General features: G+C 39.5%; 1 protein-coding gene across 8 annotated transcripts in view; it reads left to right on the top strand.

The window, feature by feature from the left end:
* The window catches only part of DOCK3 (dedicator of cytokinesis 3), a 150,522-nt gene that overhangs the window by 43,235 nt on the left and 85,036 nt on the right, over positions 1-22,251 (top strand). For all 8 annotated transcript variants that reach the window (XM_053377455.1, XM_053377456.1, XM_053377457.1 and 5 more), the window contains exons 8-14: positions 42-83; positions 439-593; positions 2,637-2,718; positions 7,380-7,440; positions 8,570-8,717; positions 13,589-13,677; positions 17,403-17,528. In XM_053377455.1, the coding sequence (XP_053233430.1) occupies positions 42-83; positions 439-593; positions 2,637-2,718; positions 7,380-7,440; positions 8,570-8,717; positions 13,589-13,677; positions 17,403-17,528 (703 nt within the window). The remainder of the gene's footprint in view (positions 1-41; positions 84-438; positions 594-2,636; positions 2,719-7,379; positions 7,441-8,569; positions 8,718-13,588; positions 13,678-17,402; positions 17,529-22,251) is intronic.

The raw sequence follows: 22,251 nt of genomic DNA on the forward strand, positions 1-22,251 counted from the left end.
CAGAAGTAATGCAGCATGTCTTTTTTCTTTTTCTTTTACAGCATTTATCTAGTAGACATAGTGTGCAACAGAGCACATCACAGGTAAGATAAACTGCAGAAGGAAGCCATATCTCTTCTTCACCATGAAAAAATTCATAAAAATACTGGTTTTTATTGGTATTTACAACTGTTCAGGCCTACCAGTATATTGACTTTGTTTTATGTCTTTCTGCAGCAACTTTAATCAAGGGTGTTGACTCATATACAATTTGCTTTATTTTGACAGTATTTTGGTGAGGGATCTAGGCACTACATGTGGATCAGTGCAGATAAAATGATTAGGAGCTGTGTATATATCCTACCAAGCAACTTTCATTTTAAATGGTATCAGTGAGTATAAAACTATTAAATATATGTCTAGAAAATGAAATCCCTTTAATTTCTTTCTCCAAATTAGGTAGATACAATACGCCCACGTCATGGAGAAGCATGTCGTCTGCCAGTACCTCACCACTTCTTTCTCAGTCTAAAAAGTTTCACTTACAATACAATTGGGGAGGATGCAGATGTATTCTTTTTTTTGTATGATGTCCGGGAAGGCAAACAGATCAGGTAAGTCAGAATCAGACCCCTTGCTTGCTTTTTCTGAGCAAGTAAAAGATTGCTGGTCCTTTGGTCAGAAATCTGTTTTTACATCTGTAATAATGTTAACTCTTTTTGTGGAACTAGAGGTCTTATGAGGTCATGGAACTAGATTTCAGAGGCCTGCCTCTGAATTCTGGGTATGAAAGGAGAAGCGAACTACTCCACTTTATTAAAGAGTTGTAGAAGCACTACAAGGTAATTACCTTACTTAACCCATTTTTAAGGATCTAGACTTCTGCCTATAAAACACATTTTAATTATAGCTAAGTCACTATAACTATTGTAATAGAACACGCTGTAGTAGTTACTCAGTATTGTTTGAGAACTATTTTTCAAAGTCTGACTTACACCACAATTCCAGCACCTTGGAGAGCTCTGCTTTTTCTCACTTTAAATTGATGCTCTGCCTTTGCAACCCTATTAGCAGAGAGAAACTTTACTCTTTTGACAAGAGTATCTCTGAAAGGATTGCCAGGGGTCCAGCACCAGCCTGTAAGGGCAGTTAATCCATATTCACAAGGGGTTCCCTAACATAATTCTTAAGTAAATTTTACCATGGCCAACTAGTTTTCCTCAAATTTGTGGAAAACGTCAACTAATAAGTAATAGTATTGGTAAGACCCTGTTTTAGGTTTTGCATTGTAGACAAGACATTGCTTACAGTAAATACTTTTTAGCAGTTCATCCCGATCTCCAGAATTTGTTTCCTTCAGGCTTCAGGAAAGTATAACAGTGCAAAAAGGAAACTCTTTTGATTCATTTGATAAGAAGAACCAAAACTGATGTGAGTCCAGCTGGAGTTGTTTTTGATATGGAGGAAGTGAACATTTGACAGGGTGTATTTGTTTAGTTCAGAGAATTATAAATTTAATAGAATAAAGCAGCTGTACGGTATATTACTTCGAACAGTTCCTTTTTGTTACAGTTGCTTATGGTCAGTAAAACAATTGACCTATGGAATATGCTGCCTAGGAATATAGACAGATTTTCTAGATTTTGAAAAGTTAGATAAATATATATAAACAGTTAACAGAGCATACTGAATCCTGACTCAGTGCAAAGTATGGGGTTAGAGAACTTATGAATTCCTGTCTTTCTCTGTTATTTTGTAATCAATTACCGTATTTTTCGCCCTATAGGATGCACTGGCCCATAGGACGCACCTCGGGGGTTTTTTTGGGGGGGGAATGAATAGAAAAAATTATTTTACCCCCAGCCCCCAGAACAGGCTGCCGCCCGCAAGCCTTGCGCGCCCGCGGGAACTCCCCCCGGGCGCGCAAGGCTTGCGGAGACCTGCGTGAAGCACGGGGTGCCCTCTGGAGGGCACCCCGTGCTTCGGGCTGCAGGCTGCTGCCCGCAAGCCTTGCGAGCCTGTGGGAAATTCCGCCGGGCTTGCAAGGCTTGCGGATAGCTTCCTGAAGCCTGGAGAGCGAGAGGGGTCGGTGCGCACCGAAGCTTCTCGCTCTCCAGGCTTCAGCGAAAGCCTGCATTCACCCCATAGGACACACACACATTTCCCCTTCATTTTTGGAGGGAAAAAGTGCGTCCTATAGGGCGAAAAATACGGTATTTTCTTTTCTTAAACACATTATTGCAATTTGGTGGCAGAGTGCTGCATCTTTTTAACTTCCCAGGTATCTCTTTAACTTTCCAGTTATTATTCACTTTCCAGTGAATAATTTATACTATTTTGCATAAAACAATTAACAAAATTATTTTTATGTCTAAGATTGAGTGTAGGGATGTTAAATTCTTATTAGCCTAGTGCTATTCCTATATTTCATCAAATGTAAGAAGATATTAATTCATTCCCACCATGATTAGTGAGAAAGTGCCTGGAAGTATTGTCAAAAGAACCATTGTATTTTCAATGTAGCTATACAGTTTGATGGTCGATGAATCTGGATCTGTGAATAAAGTTCCATAAATGTTTAGAAGTTCTGACCAGGATGTAGTATGAATGGTATGTACTATTGGTAATTCAGTGTTTTCTTATCTTTTGTGTTTCAGTGAAAGGTTTCTGGTACGCTTAAACAAGAATGGGGGCCCCAAGAATCCGGAGAAGATTGACAGAATGTGTGCACTTTTCACAGTATGAAACACTTTTCATTCTCTTTACCATTCAGTGAGAATGTTTTGCAGACTGGATTCAAGTGTAGCATATATTTTGTTCTAATCACACCATAGTTTGAGTATCCAGATATCCCAAAGGCAAATATGATTTTGACCTGTTTGTATACTTCTGTTTCACATATGTGCATGACTCAGTTTCATAAGTATATTCCCATTCCTATGGTATAGCGGTCTCATGAGACAGAGTAATGACCCTAACCATGGTTTTTTATTTCAGATCCTGATTTTACTCCAAATAAAGCATACTGCAGGCAGATGTGGGTTCAGCAAACAATGGTTTAGCTATTAAACCATAGTTGCATGTCACATCTAAATCCAGCCTGATGGTCAGATAAAGGATGTGGGCTATGCTCGCGTGGAATAAGGTCTTCTCATGCAAGAAGACATTTTCACTCCCGCCCCCAAACCCCCTAAACCTGTTCTGGGGTTCCCTCAACTCTGCAGAGCAGATTTAGGGGTCATGGGGTGCACAAGAGGGAGTAAGAGAAGCTTTGCTGCGCAAGCGGACCTCATTCTATGCACACACCAATTTAGTTGAATCTCTCCCCAAAATTATGCTTTATATCGAGAATCATAATTATATACTCATGGAGTAACTCCTCTATTAGGAAAGGTTCCAGTGTTTGAGACCTTTTGGTTCAGAGCAAAGGTGAGTAAGAGATGACATGATAGAAGTTTATAAAATTTTGCATGACGTGGAGAGATAAATGTTCTTCTCCTCTCATAACACCCAAGGTAGACATTGGATGAAGCTGAATATGCAGGCAGATAAAATAAATTCTTCTTCAAACTGTGCATAGTTATACCATGGCACTTGTTCCCACAGGAGGCAGTGATGACCATCAACTTGGGAGGCTTTAAAAGAGGACTGGACAAATTCATTGATGATAAGGCTATCATTGGTTATTAGCCATGATGGCTATGCTCTGACTCCAGAATTGGAGTGCTCTTGTGCTTCAGTTCTCCTTGAGGGTTTCCCACAGGCATCTGGCTGACCAATGTGAAAACAGGAAGTTGTAATAGATGGGACTATAGACCTGGTCCTGCAGGCTCTTCTTATGTTCTTATGCTGAATTTGAAGTGAAAGGCTAGCATGAACATTTTTTAAAAAATTATTTGTACTGTGATAAATGAGCATTAGTAAATTAAAATTAACTTCAAAAGTGGATGTGGAAAGACTCGTTTTCCTGCTGCATTTGTCTTTCGTTTGTCTTTTGTTTTGCCTGTTGATTTCTAATGAAGCATGAAATGAGAATGGTCTTTTAGTTTCCTTCATGTGTTTGTAGACAAACACCCTTTGAAAATATCACTATGGTGAAGGGAGTAATTACTTAGACTATATTTACTGCAGCCAGTACTGAGAGCGGTTGCATAAATGTGTTTTGATTTCAGCCTCCAACAAATGGAGCAGGGTTGTGTTTTAGACGTTTTTATGAAGCTTTGTTTCTCTGATATTCCTTTCTTCTTTCTCTGTAAGGATGTTATTGCTATTGGACTTCTGAGGTAGGGAAGCTCAGGCCTGGCCACCAAATACAGTTCTCCAGCCCACTCTGTTTGGCCCTTGGAATTCTCCACAGGCCAGACAAACCTCTCCCAATGTCACATCTCTCAATGGCCCTGCTTTACACCTCCAATGTTTACACCAGGCTGGATTGTGTTTTTGAAATTTAATAATGTCTCTCTTGTCTGGATGGAGGATAGAGGTGTGTGTGTGTAGTAAATAGCCTACTGTTTAAATACAAAATTTATATTCATTAATCCACCCACTTTTGCATCATTCTCTATCCTTGTGGCTGTTGGAAGGTTGCCCAGAAAGGAAACATAGCCCTTCAGCCACATCTTCTGCAAAACCACAATTTGAGATCATGTCTGTAAATGTACATAGTTTTTCTGTCGGTCTTGACAGTTTCACTACTCAGCAGTCTCTTCTTTTACCTTTGCGTCTGTGATTACCTCACTCAGCCAAAAATTAATAACTTAAAATAATTCTGTGCTATTAATGCCAGCTCTTTAAGCTAGTGTTTGTTATCAAAATAGTAGACCCAGAAATCTGAGATAAGAGCCAGATGGGGCGAATTGGAAGGGTACGTTGTAGACCTTATATTGCAAAACCCAAGCGCAATGGTGGTTCTGGGAGGGGACCTAAATGCCAGACTAGGCCCGAGCAACCATACATGGTTCAGCTACAAACACCAGGGCCCTCTCACAATGCAAGCCTCAAAAGATCAAACAGTCTCTACCTAGCACAAATGGCCTCCAAACTGAATCTTCACATTCTAAATGGTGCCTTAGGAAAGGACCACCCAGCTCAGTTCACCTACCTGTCTTGAATTAGGATGAGCGTCATCGACTATATAATTGTCTCTGAGAACCTTCTCCTGTCTGCAAAGAACGTAGAGGTCAAACCAAGATTTGAGAGCGATCATTTCCTGGGCTCACTCCAAGTAGAGGAGCTAACCCAGAAGGTCCCTGCTGTAACCAACTGTCAGGCTGTTGTAATGCCAGTGGAAGGAACCCACCGCCGAGCCAAATGGACCTCTCAACTAAATAAAAAAGTATCAAAATGGTTGGACTCAGTATGCCTGCGGTCAATCTGAACCACCCTGATAACAGCTCAATCTTCTGAGGCCCTCCTGATGGCCTACAAGAACCCAACCCAAGAATTACATTAGCCTCTCAGCAATAGTCACAGAACTGACAGGAGATACCGAAAACACCACTCAAAGCCATGGTTTGACAAGGACTGTATCAACGCCAAAAAAGCCTGCAACATCTCATACCAAGCCTTTACCTCCAATACAACCCCAGCTGGTGCAGTGGATCTCCTATATCACAAAAGGCTGACCTGGAAGAAAAAGGAAGCAACAAAAAAGAACTGGACATGGGTTATTCAAGCAGCCAAATCCAACAACCCTGCCCTTTTCTGGAAGACCATAACACTCACCCATACTAGTAGTCCACCAATGAGAGACTATCACATCTCAGCAAAGACCTAGGAGACACACTTCCGAAAACTACACCCCCCACCACCCCCGTGCAACACTGGAACTGGTACAATCTAAATTTCTAAGATCAGTCCTACAAGTGCCCCTAAATGTTTCCAGTGCTACCCTATACCTAGAAACTGGACTGGTAAGAATTGAGGCTAGAGTGTGGCTTGCCACACTTAATTACTGGCTGAGACTATCCTTCTTCCCGTGTGGCCTTGCTCCCCTAACTATAAAGGATGACTTCCAAATGACTTGGAAATGAGCAGTGCTAAGCAAAATAACAACCCTGGGTTTTACCCTGTAAATTTTACTTGACATGGGATACGAAAAAGCCAAAAATAAACCCATTGGACAGCATATGGAAGACATATAATGCCAAGCAGATCTAGCCAGATCCCCAGATTGTTTCATCAGTGAAACAAAAAGTTACCTCAATTCCCAAATGCCATATATGACCAACCTAGAAGTACCAAAATAGCGAAGGGCCTTTACTTTGGCCCAATGCCAGACACTCTCCTTAGCTATCCAGGAAGGCCGTTTTAGGAAGGTACCGTATGAAGAGAGGAAATGCCCCTGTGGCTCAGGACAGCTAGAAACTACTGAATATGTCTTCTTCCACTGCCAATATTATACAGACATATGAGTTAGGTTCATCCTGCCATTACTATACAATTTCCCTGGACGGACAGAGCAACTCTATACCTCCTTGCTACTTCAAGATGCAAATCCAGATGTAACATACTCAGCAGCCAGATTTTGCACTGCTATGATGGGCATTCAGTGAAGAATGGTTCGGGTCACGCACCAGACCTAAACTGAAGGCTCATATCCAAGACCTGTGACCTCGCTTGCACCCTCCCTTCTATAGTTACTTTTGCAACTGCTTGCTCTTAACTCTCTAGCTGATTTTAAGTCTCTCTCACGCAACTCCCCTTTTTTGAGTCATTCCTTTTACCCGTTTTATCTGTTTTATTTCCTAAATTCCTGCATGTTTCTATTTTAACTTATGCTGGTCTGTGACCGTAATAAAGATGATGATGATGGTGATAGTAGATTTCAGTGGACACTACCTTTGCTTTTTCACCTATGTTCCTGGGGCATCTGATATCATTTCCCCTTTCTCCTTTCCTTACTCTTCTAATTTAGCTAAGCCAATTTATCCATTCAGCATCTTGCAACTTCTAGATTTGGCCTTTTTCTTTTGCTAGCAGCTATAAGCTTCCAAGCACTTTAACTCAGATAACTTGCAGGGCTTGATATTCAGCCACAGCCAGCCTGAGCAGTGAATAACTTGCAATGAGAATTTCATTGTTGGTCATATTTATGAAATGTAAATGCATGTGTTAATGTTATTCAAACAATGAGTATACAGTACTTTCACTCACCTTTCTGAAAAAGTAAATATTGCATGAGATCCCCACCTCCACCCCCGCAATTTTCTGTGGATTTCCCCTGGAAAAATAGGGTAGAAATCCTCCTTGGGGAGGTGGATCTTTTTCTACTCCAAGCCTTCACTTCTCTATAACAATGATAGAAATGTGTAGAGGTAGTTTTCTGTTTGAAAATAGAATATACTTGTAATATAAATGTTTTTGACAATGATTTTTACTTTCTCCCCCAACTCTGTTAGGATCTCAGCAGCAAGGACATGAAGAAAGACTTGTACATAGTTGCCCATGTAATTCGGATAGGTACAGTACACTTACTGAATTTATTTTAGATTTTAATGCACAATCTTTGGGCATAGCTCATTGTGGAAATGCATTATATATATAAAGAAACTAAACTAGGCAAATCAATCAATGTAATGTTGTTGAGTACAGTGATTATGTGTGAGTGTGCATTTCCATAGGAAGTGCAGCTTCAAAGACATAACAAATTGTAATTGCGAAACCGTCATTTCGGCAGTAGGGCAGATAACAGTACTTTTTGTGTGGAGTAAGACATAGCTATTGCAGCAGGTCTGACCAGTCCAGCAGGTCAGGTTTTAATTCGTAACTTGCTGTATATAAAACCCTTAGGACAGGGATGGCCACCTAGCAGTCCATGAGTCACATGCCCACCTTCCCCACCAGGGGTTAGGAACCAGATATTCCCAGCAGCCTCAGCCAGCATAGCCACAGGAATTGTACTCTCAACAACTTCTGGAGGACCATAGGTTCCCCCACCCGGCTTTTACCAATTGGGAGCACAACAAACTGTGCCTCTTGGACGATTGCCTGGCAGTAGTTGCTCTCATTTATTTGGATGAGTGCCTGCATGCAAAAGAGTTTTATGCTGCTTTCAGTTAAGCAAGTGCTCCTGTCATCAAGAAACAAAAGGTTGCCCAAGAGGCATAATAGTATGGGGGTGGAGTCATAGTTCAGCACTACAGCACATGGTTACATGTATAAGGTTTCTGGTTCAATCCCTAGGTTTCCTAGGTAGCAGGAATGGTCTTTTGTGGAGGCATCAGAGGAATGTTCCCAGTAAGAGTAAATGGTACTAGACACCTTTATTTTATATGTGCCTTCCCTGACAACATTTTGATGGGGATAGAAGGGCATGGGCACTCCCAGGCCCAGCTGCTGAGGTGGTTATATCTTGGCAGGTTGTAGGATTTCTGATTAGTTTTTTAATAAATAAGGTAGATCTTAGAGGAATGAAAGTATAATTTCTGCATAGTTGCCACAGGAAGCTAATCACTTTTTCCTCAGCAAGATACTTTTTTTACTGTTTAATCTGGATTTTTAAAAAAGTAACATTATCTTTATTTATAGAGTTACGTTTAGGTGTTTGAGAACTGAAGTTGAATATAATGCCAATTTCTCTTTGTTTTAGGGCGCATGTTGCTAAATGATTCAAGAAAGGGCCCTTCTCATCTTCATTACCGACGTCCATATGGTTGTGCTGTATTAAGTATCATGGATGTGATTCCATCAATTTCTGAATTAAAAGAAGAAAAGGATTTTGTTCTTAAAGTTTACACGTAAGTTATTTAGTGCAGGAATAAGAGAAATATATATGTGTTGTTTGTGTTATGTCAGATACTTTGCTGGTTTATAAAACATGAGTGCCATGGCCTTAACCTAGGATGAGGAATTTATAAAAATAATTCAAATAGTTAAAGTGTCTTCCTATCTCTAACAGGTTATACCAACTGATTTTATATCCAAGTAAGTAGATCAGTATCCTATAGGAGTGTTAATGCATTCATTGTACTAACTCTCCTATCTTCTAATTTGTTGGCTTTGGCTAGGTGATACTAATGCACAATTCTTTAAATAACCAACGTGACTTGACACTTTTCCCATAGGTAAGCAAAGTGCAGGATAGAAAGGGGAAAAAACTGCTGTCTGATTTCCCCTCCCCCCTTCCCTGCAGAGCCTTTTTTTTGCAATCAGTTTCAGTGCTGTGTTTTCCTGCTGACTGTATGTGAGCCAAGCTATTTTTAAGCTTACTCATTGAAAGTCAACTCTGATTAGGATTTGTATGTTTCCTTTTTGTTACTGATGGTGTTGTCAGTGGCTGCCAAGCTTGGCTTTTAGAATCTGAATAAAATACTGTTCCTCAATGTAGAGCGGGTTCCCTGATAGCAAATGCAGTAATAGATGGCAGGAAAAGCAGAAATCAGCATGGAGAAAGCGGAGTGGCCCCTTATCCTACCTCCAGCACAATTCTGTAGTGGTGACTGAAGTAACTTGTGAGGAAAACCCACCTTCCTCTGTGCTCCTGTGACTATAATGTTGTGTTTAGTCATAGGAGGGTGGTTCTGCATGGGAATTAGAAGGTGTCTTCTTAGTCTGAGATTTGCCCATAGTGTATGTAATAGGTCATAGGAATAAGCTATGAACTGACAAGCCCCAAAGTAGTAGTATATCGATTACAGATTACTGAAGGCAAATAAAATGAGGTGCCAGTCTCACAAATTAGCTTTGATTGGCACAGATTAGAACTGGCAGATAGCGGATTTTAGGGGTTGAGGTGGTGTGGATTGGGAGGGGCATATCTGCTTTTTACTTTGAAAAAGCCATTAACACCATTGCTAGTTGGAGTTTTGTCAAGCTTGGCCCTGAGAACAAAATCTGGAATTTTGAACCAGAAATTATAATCACATATTGGGAGAAAGTAAAGCAAAGAAACAGGCATATTGTTTGTCAGTATCACAATATTTTTTATGCATGGGCTTTTGTGTGGTGAGACTTTTAACATGTTAATATAATTTAATGCCAGTTTTAAATTTTGACCAGAAACCGTATTTTAAAATAATAAAAAACCAAAATTTGCCCTTCTTGGGTTCTTCGCCTGTGGTTTTCTTGAAACAGTTGGGAATGAATGCCTCTCATTCTATGTAGGTAACAGGATTGTGCAGTCAATGCAAGATTGAACCCAGTAATTCCACCCATCAGCTGATGTCACCAATGATTTCAGTTGGTCGGCAGGTGTGCTTTAGATGAAATGGCCTGGGGAGCCAATTTGGAACCCCTGGGGGGCAAAGATTGGTCTGTGGGCTGAAGGTTCCCCACCCCTGCTATAGATGATTGACCTTGCTCTACGTATATTCTAAAATGAAGTAATTGTGTATGTGATTGTGGTTTGAACCAGAGGTGGTTATGACAATATTAAGTTCCTTTTTCTATTTCACATCAAGATTTTTTAAAAAATATGGTGGCATCTGTTTATGGTTTGGTGACTCAGAAGGTCAAACATTGACTTTTTGTTAGCAAATATTATTAGCAAATGTTTTTGCATGCAGAATCTGATTGCAGATATGAGTCCATCTGGAACTTCCAAAATGTATCTCTAATATTAGTCTCACTGTATTTTCTAATCTGAATTAATGCCATACAAGAAATAAATTTTAGTGCTGCTGCTGAATTTCTTAAATAGCAGAATCTGGGGTGAATATGTTTATTTTACTTATGTAACGATACACCTCACTTTTGACCTCCACAGAGTGGCTTAAAGTGGCTTACAGATAAAAAGCAAATGTAAAAAACTCCAATAATCCACTAATTAAAACACAATGAAATGTAGGGTTTGTAACACTCAAATCATTTCACTGAAATTCCTGGCAGCCATATCAACAACGCTTTACTAAAGCCCTGATTACATTTCACTTGGATGTATTTTTAAAAGAAAAATCTCAAAACTCCTTCATAGTACATGAAAGTTCTTTCTGTATTCTCGCTTGTTTTCAATATGTTGGAGACAGTTGCCAGAGTCCTTTTTGACTCAGCCGTTACTTTGTTTTGAAAATTCAGGTAGCATTACAAAAAAAACTTTGTTTTTTATAATCACCACCTTAGCTAGACAACCAAGTGAGTTTCAGGGTCTAGCAGTTCATCTCCCTTATCATTATTCATAGGCTACTCTGGATGCCTTAAGAAATTGTACCAGAATTCTATTTGGAGCCGCACACAGCTAAGGCAACTGGTTAATTCTCTCACTACCTAATGATCAGGTAGGCAAACTATAGCTATGTGAAATACATTGTTAACTAGGCGACCTAAGAAATTACCATGGATTTCATGAAGATAAAAGTTTAGATATACTTCTGGTGGTATAATACCATTAAAATCTTAAAATTCCTTTATTTTAATGGATTGATAATTTATCCAGCTTCTTTTTATTTATTTTAAGCATATCTTCTTCTTCTTTGGCGATCACTCGTAGCCGAGTAAGATTGTCTACCATGAACACGGTCTTAACAGTGAGTCCACAAGTGACAGTGAAGGCCAATTCTGGATCCACATGTCCTTCCACAGTGGGGACATAGGTTACTTGGCGTGAGCTGATCATGGTGAGGGTTTGCCAAACATGCTTGTGGTATCTACTGGTGTCTGATCAACGAAGGAAGAAATCCCTCAGCGGAACAACAGGAGAGGCCATTCTTGGCAAGTCCTTCCCCGCTGTAGCCCCCTCATAACCCCCTAAATAATAATAATATTAAAATTTGTATATCACTCCTCACCAGAAGATCCCAGGGCTGTTAACAACAGAAAAAAACAAAATGAGAATACAAAATACATAATAAAACAAAACCAATAACAAACCAATAACCAAACAAACCATTCTACTCCAGAATGAGGAGGAGAGATAGACACATACTGGCCATATTTGCAGATTTCTTTGTTGGAGTGGAAAGAGCTGCCTTATACTGAGTTAGATCATTATATTTCTTTAAATGAAAATGGAATTGTCTTTTCCTATGTCCCATGAGCTGACTTTCCAAAGTGCATGTAGAAAATTAAGCTATTAGTCTAAAAGGTGCTTATTACCCTTTATGTCAGTTATGGGGAACCTGCAGCCCTCCAGATTTTGTTGGGGCTACTAACTCTCATCATCCCTAAACATTGGTTATGCCAGTTGAGGCTGATGGGAGACCAACAATAATATGAAAAACTCCAAAGTATTTGCTTTAAGTTCTCAGATAAGAGGATCAACACAGCACCATTTTCTAGTACGGGATGTCAACCACGTTAAGAATTGGTTCACAATTGATGTGGCCGTGGGCATCCCCTTTTTCCAAGGTGTGCAAAATGAATATGCCTAAATAAATAAATACTGATAATTAACATCAGAGTACAGGTCCACCATTTCTGATAGATCTGGTGACTGAATGGTGGTGAGGCCTGGCCAGCCCTGGAGTCTGAGAAACTTGTATTCCAGGTCTACCCCTCCATTGTTTCTTAATTGGTAGACCCAGCATCTAGACAATGTCTTTTCACTCACAGCTGAAATCCCCAGTTCTTTCCCAAGCTTTCTTCACACCCTCCAGCCCATAATTAATTGTGCTGCTTCTACCATTAACACAAAAATGACATTTTACCCCCCAAAATATCCAGCATGTCATGATAACACAAGAAGCCTAAACTTCAGGGTTGTCATACACTTCTTGAACCCCTCTTCCACCAGCAAAATAACCATACTGGGTTACTTTGCAAGGCTAACATAATACACACTCTCTTAGCCCTGGTCGTTGCAATACTGGTATAATAATGATGGACTTTTATCTGTATTGGCACTGTTAATTTTTTAAATATTTACAAACTCAGGTGGAGCAGGGGGATGACATTCTTTCTATGTATGAATAAAGATCTGAGTTAGAAAGACCACAAACTCCTAACTTGGTTGCTACTTTCCTCCCTCCCTTTTTTCCCCTTTTAGACAACACATTAGTCCCCAGTCAAGCTAAACTAAAATTATGGATTGTTTTTTAAGAAGCACCAAACAGTTCTTTATTATGGAAGACCAGCGTAAAAAGGCTTTAAAACATACCAAGAATCTAGACAATGGGTGCTTCACTTTATTTAGCCTTCTCTTTTTATCTACTTGGCTAGTTCTGCTTTCCTAAATGTTAGTCATTGTTTTGAACTCATTCGTTGGCTAAAAACACTCAAATGTGGGTACAGGCTAGTTTCTCCCCCAAATTTTTATTTTTAAATGAAGAGAATAGCTCCTGCACATTTTGCCTTACAAATTGTGTTCCACATATTATTGAAAGTTAGTTCTTTTAAAAGGGAATCTGGTGAACATTGTTAATCTGGGGGCAGGGATCCCTTTTGTGGATGCTTATGGATGTAGCTGCACAAGTATACTGGTGATTCTAAAGTGTGAAGAGGGGGAAGCACAGCTCCAAATGTGCAGTGTGCCAAGAAGCTTCAGATGCCTTTCAGTACCAGTAGTGTTTTCACGAGCTTCAAGCATATGGCATGGAAAAGACTTGTCATATTTTCTATACTGTTTAAGATTTGCATGGGTTTTTTTCCTTCTGATAATGTATTGCTGTTCAACAAAGTTGTTAAAAAAAGGATCCAATGTGTAGACTATGTATGTAACTAGACTATACTTTTTCAGGTGCAACAATGAAAATGAATGGTATCAGATCCATGAAAATATTATTCGCAAATCTAGCACCAAATATACAGCACCCAGCTCAAACTATGGTAATATTCAACTTTACTTCTATTAGAAATACATAATTTCTTTGCAGCAGGTACTTTGAGTCATGAAAACGTTATTTAGGGAACGTTGTTTAGGGAAGCTTTTAATGTTTGATGCATTACTGTATTTTAATATTTTGTTGGAAGCCGCTCAGAGTGGCTGAGGAAGCCCAGCCAGATGGGCGGGGTATAAATAATAAATTATTATATTATTATTATAAAAGCCTGTGCATTACAGAATTTTCATAAATGAAAATGAGTCACCCATGACCTTCGCCACAGTGTTTTATAGTTTTACTTTGGGACTTTTCATAACATTTTGGGTAGGTGGTCTATTAATAGTTTTCCTTTCTAAAAGTGATATGTTCTGGACTATCAATGATTTTTCATTTTCTTAAATGGAACACTCCCTAGTCCCACATATTGAAGAGAGCTGGTTCTTCTCAGGTTGGCATGTGAGTAATCCACATAGAAGTGTGTGTTATCTTACTCAAGGCAGGGACTTGAGAAAGGTAGCCTCTCTGCTTTCACGCTCCTTCAGTTTAGTCCCTGCCTTTGCCCCAAACCAGTGTGGTTCTTCATCTCCTATTTTACTTGCCCTTTTGTTCAGGTTTTCCTATCCATTAAAAAAAAAAATCAAATCAAAGTGGAAGTCTGTCAGAAGATACTGGAACAGAGTTCTGGCTCACATAAACCTATAAGCTGAGCCACTACAGGAGATACTACAGGGTTCGGAGGCTGCAACTGGTGCTCGTTACCATGCCAGTGCTAAAGGCAAACTAACTGCCCGCTAGCCACAGGGCCAGTTTTAAGGTCATGCTATGTACATATAAAATCCTAAATAACTCAGTTTGAAGTTACATGAAAAACCGGAAAGGGCCCTAAAATCTTCAAGGGAAACCTAGCTAGTTTCGCCATGGCCTGATAATTTTCAGTTGTTGTAACATGGAGTGCTGTCTCTCCTGAAATGTGGGAGTCCCCATTCATATTAGTATTCCACCAGCTCTACATTGAACTTAGTTGAAAGATAAACTGAAATAAAGGATGCAGCACCAACAGCTGATTTCACATGGAACAGTGTTTTTGTAACCTCAAGAATGGGGAACCTTTGGCTCTCCAGTTGCTGAACTCCCATCAGTCCCAGCCAGCAGTAGTGAGATGTGAAAATCTGAGCTGGTGCAAAATGTCTCAGTTTCATTTAAGTAGACTTTCTTACTTTGATTAGTTTTGATAATAAAACCACAATTCTAAAGCTAGAGGAACATGTTGAACCTTAGATGCTATAAACTTAATTTTGTTCCTGGGAAGAAAATTCAGTATACAACTTTAGATTACAAAACCTACCCAATAGAGGTGACCACTAGCTTTTTACCTGCAAATCAATGCTGTGAAACCTAGTTCAGTGTAGAAGTAGTCAATAATTAAAGAATCAAGAGTTCATTACAAGGTATATGGTCCCAGTGGGCCCATTTACAAATAGTAAAGGGAAATTGTTTGGGGAGAATTGCCTCTTTCTCCCATTTGTGTTAATAGCCAATTAGAGATATGTTCCATGATGAAATTTAATTTGTTTCCCTCCCCATGCAACACCCCAGTCAATATGTACAAGCCATATCTGTTTTATAGTTACCATTGCTGTTGCTTTTCAAATATTGCTGGCTGTTGTTCTTGGAATAATAATAATAGTAATAATAATAATCAGTATGAAGTTCAGTATGAAGTTCAGAAGAAAACACACAGTTTTAACAGCTTTAAAGCGGCATTATTTTCATTGTAGTTGCACATATCAGGTACTTGGGCACATTTGCAGGAGTCTGTATTATAAAAGGCATTAAGAACAGCTAAAGGCAAATTAAGCTGTTAGCAAATTATGGCAGCAGGTTAAAAGGCACAATGAGCAAGTAAAGGGAAATCTGATGCTCTGCTGAGACTAAATAATCCATTGCTTCTCTGCTGAATGAATTTAAGAGATAATATGAAAATCAGACAAATAACTTGTATACCTTATTCTGTTCCATAATTTTTTAGCCATTTTGATGGGGATTTAAATTTGTCCTGGCAGTTGTAAATGGTGGTTGCCACAGTGTCTCTGAAAGGTTTTTTTAAAATAAAAATAATGATGATGAGGATGATGTTAAAGTGCTATATTGGTAGCAGAGGAATGCAAATATTAGAATTATACAAATATGTAGAAGAAACTAGGGTTTGCCATATAAAATCAACCCTAATGAATTCATATTATGGAGAAAAATACCTTGGTGAACATTTCTGCCAATTTGAGCTACACTGCTCTGTAAGTACTCCCAGTCCCCAAAAGCTTGCAATCTCTACAGAGCAAAAAGAGTTTTACATTGTAATAGTGAAAGAGGCAAAGCGGGTGAGTTTGTGGATTTTTGCTTGAAGCTGCTTTTTACTGTTTGGAGTCTGGCTATTTGCCTGTTGGTTGTTTGGTTGTTTTTTCAGCTGCTACCATGTGCTTTGGCACATGGTTGTGGTGGGCAGTTCTTCTGCCTTTCAAGTGAGTCACTGAGTTAGTTGGGGGCATGGCCTGGAGTGGCACAGCTCTGTAAGTTGTCTTCCAGTCCCAGGGAGCATACAGGATGGGCAAACAGGAGCAACACAAAGGGACTTTAGGTGTGTTGTCTTCCAGATACACACATTCAGGATGTGACAGAAAGCTTGCCAATACTCATCAAGCTCTTTGACCATCATCCTTTCCTGCTTATCAATCTACCAGAGAAGCACAACATGTGAGGTCTGAGCTGTTTGCTGCAACTCAGACCACAGAGCTCTTACAAGCCACTATTGATTTCCTATACGAATAATTTAGGAACTTTCACCACTGTAACTAAGCCAAGTTTTACTGCCTTTGTTTTCTGACTGATGTGTGGGAAAACACATGAACCTGACCTTTGAAGAGTTTGTAAGTAAACCAAATTTTAACTTATCAAATGTGTAGTCTTTTCCTATGCTAGGGGAAAACAGAAACTTTGGAAGGAGTTCAGAAGAGGGTATTTTAAACAGCCTATATTTCCACATATTATTTTGCTTCATATTTTGTGAATTTAAATCTCTGCTGGAGTTCTCTCACCAATGAGTACTTGCCCTAAACCTGGATCTTTGGTGTCCAGGGAATTCTTATTTTATATACCTATTTTTTCCACCAACAAAAAATACCTAAGGGACAGTCCCAAAGAGCTCAATGAGGGACTGACAATGCTCAGTGGTCATGCAAGAGGGGAGGAAAACAGGGGAGGAAGAACCAAAAGGAGCATTCTGGAAGTGGACATAGCTGACTGTCTTTAATCTTGAAAAGGCACACTCCACAGTGCAGAATTTTGTTGCAGATCCCATTTTTTTATTACTATTGCTCAAACTCCAAGTTCACGATCTCCCTGATTCAAATTACTCAGGTTGCTCTTGTATTATTGAAGAGTTTGGATAGCTTTGGAGCTTTCATTTGAGCAGAAGCAGAAGGGATTCGCCTTTAGTCACAAGCTGCTTGACACCAGTGCTTTGTCTGTCTTCACTGTGTTTTGAGTGACAGAGTTCCTACTCCTGTACAGTTCAGCTTCCAGAAACTTTTTGTCCATTTCCCAATACCTTACTGTATTTACTCTCCTCAGCATAAACTCATGCTTACCACCAAATTTTGTTTTCTATTTGTTTTGGTAGGGATTGACATGTCAGGCACTATGTTTTAATAAAATAGTTGTACTTTTTTGCAGGGCTTATCATTTCTCTTCAGCTTCTTCGTGGAGAAATGGAGCAGATTCGGAGGGAGTATCCTATGATCTTTAACAGAGGGGTGGCTGTTACCAGAAAAATTGGTTTTCCAGATGTTATCATGCCTGGTAAGTGGATGAAAATTCTATTCATTTGTTTGCAATACTTTAACCGTGATAATTGTCACTGAAGGTAGGGCAATAGGATGAGCACTTTTATTCTCTACCCCCCCCCATAATAAATTTGAGTGACAAATGTGTATTGCATGAAAGTGCTCGTTTTAGTTGTATAGCAGTACAATTTTGAACATAAATATAATATCTCCCTCTCTAATTATTCTATATAGTTTTTGTGTGGAGTTCATGATGCTTGCTACTTCATTCCTCCAGTAGTATGAGGAAAGAAGAGAGGGGTAACAGGGAAAGCATAGTGCCTGAAGCAAAATGTGTGGAGTGATTAGAAGCCAAAATGATGGTCTTAAACCCAGGACTCGGCTGCTGCTACTCTGAATCTAGTGCAGTACTTTTTTCTTCTAGCCATTACTTATATTTGCCATGACCATGCACTAGAATGCTTTAAAATGAGGAACAACTGTGTTTGGACTAATGAAAAGCTCTTCTTAGACCATTTTTCCTTAAGGCAAAGTTAGGCAGCATTGTGAGAGAGCTTGTATCAGCCAGGGTTATATTACTTCTCTGAGCCCATAGCGGCTGTATACTTGTTTTATTAAACATCAGCTCCCCTATGCTTCATGGCAAATTACTTTTGAAACTAAGTGAGTTGACACATGAGTCAACTGTTCAAAGAAAAAGTTAAATTTCCAATGAGTTAGTGCAAGCAACTTTGCTTCATCATAAAAAAAACCTCCCAATCTTTTCCTAGCATTTTTTCCCTTTAGAAGAAAGTCAGGTATGTTCAAAACAATCTACATGAGGACAATATCTTCATTTGATCAACTAAAATCTCACAAAATCATGTGTAACCTTTCAAGTTCTCCAGAATTCTCCCATCATGCTAGATGGTAAACAAAGCAAAAAGGAGTGAGGGCAGAGAAAGAGAAAATGTATATTTGGCTGGTAGCAAAGCCATATGCTTTATCTTGTGAGAGAGTTAAGAAAGTGTGAAGGAGGAGGTAGCACACATTCGGATGAAATTGTGTTAGTTGCTATTCCAGTATCAGGTTGCACCAAGGCCGCCTGGGAAGCAAAAAGATAAAAAAATACAATGGTTCATTCTCTGATCAATGCAGATACAAAAATTAGAGTATTACTGTGTTCACACATAAATTTAAACTGTGTTTTAATGTTAGGAAATTGAACCACAGCTGGCTTACATGCCCTGATCTCCACCACCTCTGGCATGAGTGTGAGGAGGAATTCGGACAGTAGAAACAAGCTTGGTCCTGATTATGGTTAGTGGGAACAAACTAAATTTAAACCCTAGTTTATGAAGCTGACATGTTTTCACCAACCATAGCCAAGATTAATCACAGTTTAGGATTTGAACATAATGCTAAACTGTGATTAATCTAAAATGGAAACAAAGCTTTCAATCTTGTTGTGGCTGCACCAGAGGAAGGATGTCAAGAGTTGCTGTGCTTTGTCTTTGTAATACTAAACTATGGTTTAGCATTACATATGATTTGGATCCATGTATGTTGGTAACAACAACAACGAAAGAAGCATATGCCTTCTGAACTGTGTTCAGGATTCAAATTGCTCTACAACTTGTTCCATGCATGCAAAGGTCCTTTTGGACGTTGGTTCCTTGACCAGCATCATCCCATGTTGCATAGCAAACAACTTTAAAACTAAGGGTGATTTCAAATCCAGTTTGTGACTGGGCATTGAAGTTTTACTTCAAAGAAAAGAAGGGAGAAAAACCTACTGGATAACGGCAAATTCTTAGTCTTGTGCAAAGTAGCTCTTTGATCCCTGCTTGTGCCCCATGTATAAACACAAATTTCTGGGCAATCTACCCTACAAGCAAGTTTGCTTATCAAAATAACATCTCTTCTCTTTACCACATTTGAAGTCTTATTTTGAGTGTCTGATGAAAAGCGCATGTATCATCTTTTAACTGTGAGTGATGTTGGGTTTTATTTCTCTTTCTCTTGTCTAAAGTTTCCTGGCTCTTTGTTTACTTTCCCTTCATTCTCTCCCCTTTCTTAATGGCGCAGAGATGAAGATAGTTGGGTGTAAGTTTTTGCTTTACTGTGTTCTGTCCATTTATTGCTTGCTGTTTTCCCATTCCTGCATCATACTTTTCATGGAATGCTTGAGGTTGATAAAAATTAACAAATAAACAACTTTGCAGGAAGACGATATGCTGGGCATTTCTCACTTGAGGAGTTGCACAAACCCCTTTTATACAGAGTCTAGCTCATTCTGACTAAGGGGTCATCCACACTTTGCTCATCCCACCTCTTTCCTTGCAGAAAAGCCACTGTTTACAGATGAATCGGAGCAAACCTCTATTGGGTTTTCTCTGGATTGACATTTGCTCCAATTAGGTGCTGGAAAGCACAGGACAAATGGAAAATTGCTTAGACCCTTGCTTTCTAGCCACAGGACAAGTGGTAGTGTGGGTGAAACCTAAAACTAAGTTTCTGAGTCATATTCAGAGACATGTATCTGCTCCCACCCCTATAGAAATTTCTGCCCCAAGGTAGAAGGGTTACTTCAGAAGTCACGCTACAGAGGCAAGGCTATGAGTCCTTCTTCAACCTCCCACTCCTCACAGATAAGTAACTTACCTATGTATGTGGAGTATCTTTGAGCATTTGTGGGACCATGTTAAAGCCAGTCTGGTAAAGTACAGAGATATAGGCATCCATCAAAACTTTTTCAAAATGGATGCTAGAAGAGTTTGGAATTTCTAGCCAATTAAGCCCAGGTGGGCTGTGACTCAGGAGTTATTGGGGAAAGAAGGTACCTAGGATTCTACAACTTAATTTCCTACACAAAATTTAGAGGAGCTTGCTAGCACAACAAAGAACTAAATAAGCCATCAGACTTCTTAGATGATTGCCATTTACTGCTATCCCAGACAAAATAAAGGCTGGTAGCAACAGGAAATCCTCGGTCCCCTAAGATCCATCCATGTACAAAGCAGTGTTACAGAAAATCAATGCTGTTTAGTTCAAACACAAGTTTTCCATCACAGTAGCTTATGTAAAGGCGTGTGTTCCTTTCAGTCTTTATGCTCGTGTTTTTCAGACAGAACTTTGAGGAGCATTAAGTTCAAAGTAAGAGCGTTTTTTGTAGCTATCCTTACAGAAGTCACAACCTCATAGCAAGACAATTATATTCAGAGTAAATGTAGATGTGTTGGCCCACATGAAAAATTCCAAACACTGTATTAGGGCAGTACCTTTGTTAGGTCAACCAAAATGTTATAAAATAACGTTTAAACTTTCAAGTCCCCTAGAACCCTTCAGCAAGCTGGATGTTAAAAAAATTAGATGGGGGGGGGCAGAGACAAAAAAGGCACGGACAACTTGACTAACACCAACAACCTTGTTTCCTCCCCCACTAGTTGTGTTTTCCCATCATAAAAAAAATTCTTCCTTAAGTGCAGAATGAAAATGTCAAATTTCCTTCACACTGGATTGCATTAAAAAATCCTAATCATGTGAGAGTTGATGTTGAAACAATATATTCCATCAGTTTTATAATGTATTTATTTGAAAAAGGAATGTATTAATCTCCTTATACCCCTAGTCAGCAACTAATTTTACCACTTTGTGGGCAGGGGGAACGGAGGGAGAGGGTCAGTGTGCACACTAACTTAACAAAATCAAAGAAAGCATTTTTGTACTACCAAGACATTCGTTGCTGATGAAACAGACAGGAAAGTGCAGGAACACAATTATTTTCTTCATGCATCATGCTGCTACCTCTGCTGCTCATATTTTTGCTTTCCACAGCAGGAAAATAAAGTAAGGTGTGGTGGGGGAGGAGAGAAAGAGGGAGGTTTGAAATGAAAGATGGTCTTTTTTCGAGCTTCTCTGCTACTTCTTCTCTTTTGATTTCCAAAATGGGAGGGGGGATCATTGGAAAGAGAAATTGAACCAAGAACTTGCTTCCCCCTGTGCCCATCTGCCTCTTTTCCCTTTGCTTTTACAAGCAGGGAAATAGGTCTGAAATGCTATAGAAAGAGGCAAAGAGGCTGTCTTTCTTGTGCTCTCTGCTTTCCAAGCCTGAAAAGTCAGGTGGAAAGAGATAGCCAGGTGTGTGAGAGTGATAAATCGTCTTTCAGCACTCCTTTGCGCCCCTGCACTCTGGTCCTTCTTTGCTGCAGACACAGGAGCAGACAAAATGCATGCATGTCATTTCACAGTTCCCAGTCTGCTCCTCCTGTAGCCTTTTCTTGGTGGGCAGAGCTATGTGTGCCACTTGGCCTGTTCTACACTCATAGGTCCCCTGCTGCTCTCAGGAGGATACTATCCCATTGCCAAGATGTAAATAAGATTCAGCTTATTTAAGTCAGCTTCTGTACTTGAATGGGAGTGGAAGTGAGAGTGCAATATCGTCCTTTACTTTTTCAGGAAGCAAAATGTATCAGACTTGCCCTGATACTTACCTAGAATACTCAGGTGTTGCGGTAATTGATTTCACTCCTGTTTTGCAGTACGTGGTATTGGAGAAACTATAGATTTTCCTCCACATGGCAATGTGGATAAAAGCATGGATTCAAACCATCTGGGGGTTGTATGTGCATTGCAGCATATGACAATATCTAGGTATAGGGTCAACAGCTGCTGTGTTACTGGTTGAATGGGGAACAGAACTGAAACTGAAAGCCACTTGCATCCCACAATATTGGTTGGTAGGCGTTCCTTATTTGTTT

The sequence above is a fragment of the Podarcis raffonei genome, chromosome 2 (genome assembly GCF_027172205.1).
Source record: "Podarcis raffonei isolate rPodRaf1 chromosome 2, rPodRaf1.pri, whole genome shotgun sequence".
NCBI classification, from domain to species: domain Eukaryota; kingdom Metazoa; phylum Chordata; class Lepidosauria; order Squamata; family Lacertidae; genus Podarcis; species Podarcis raffonei.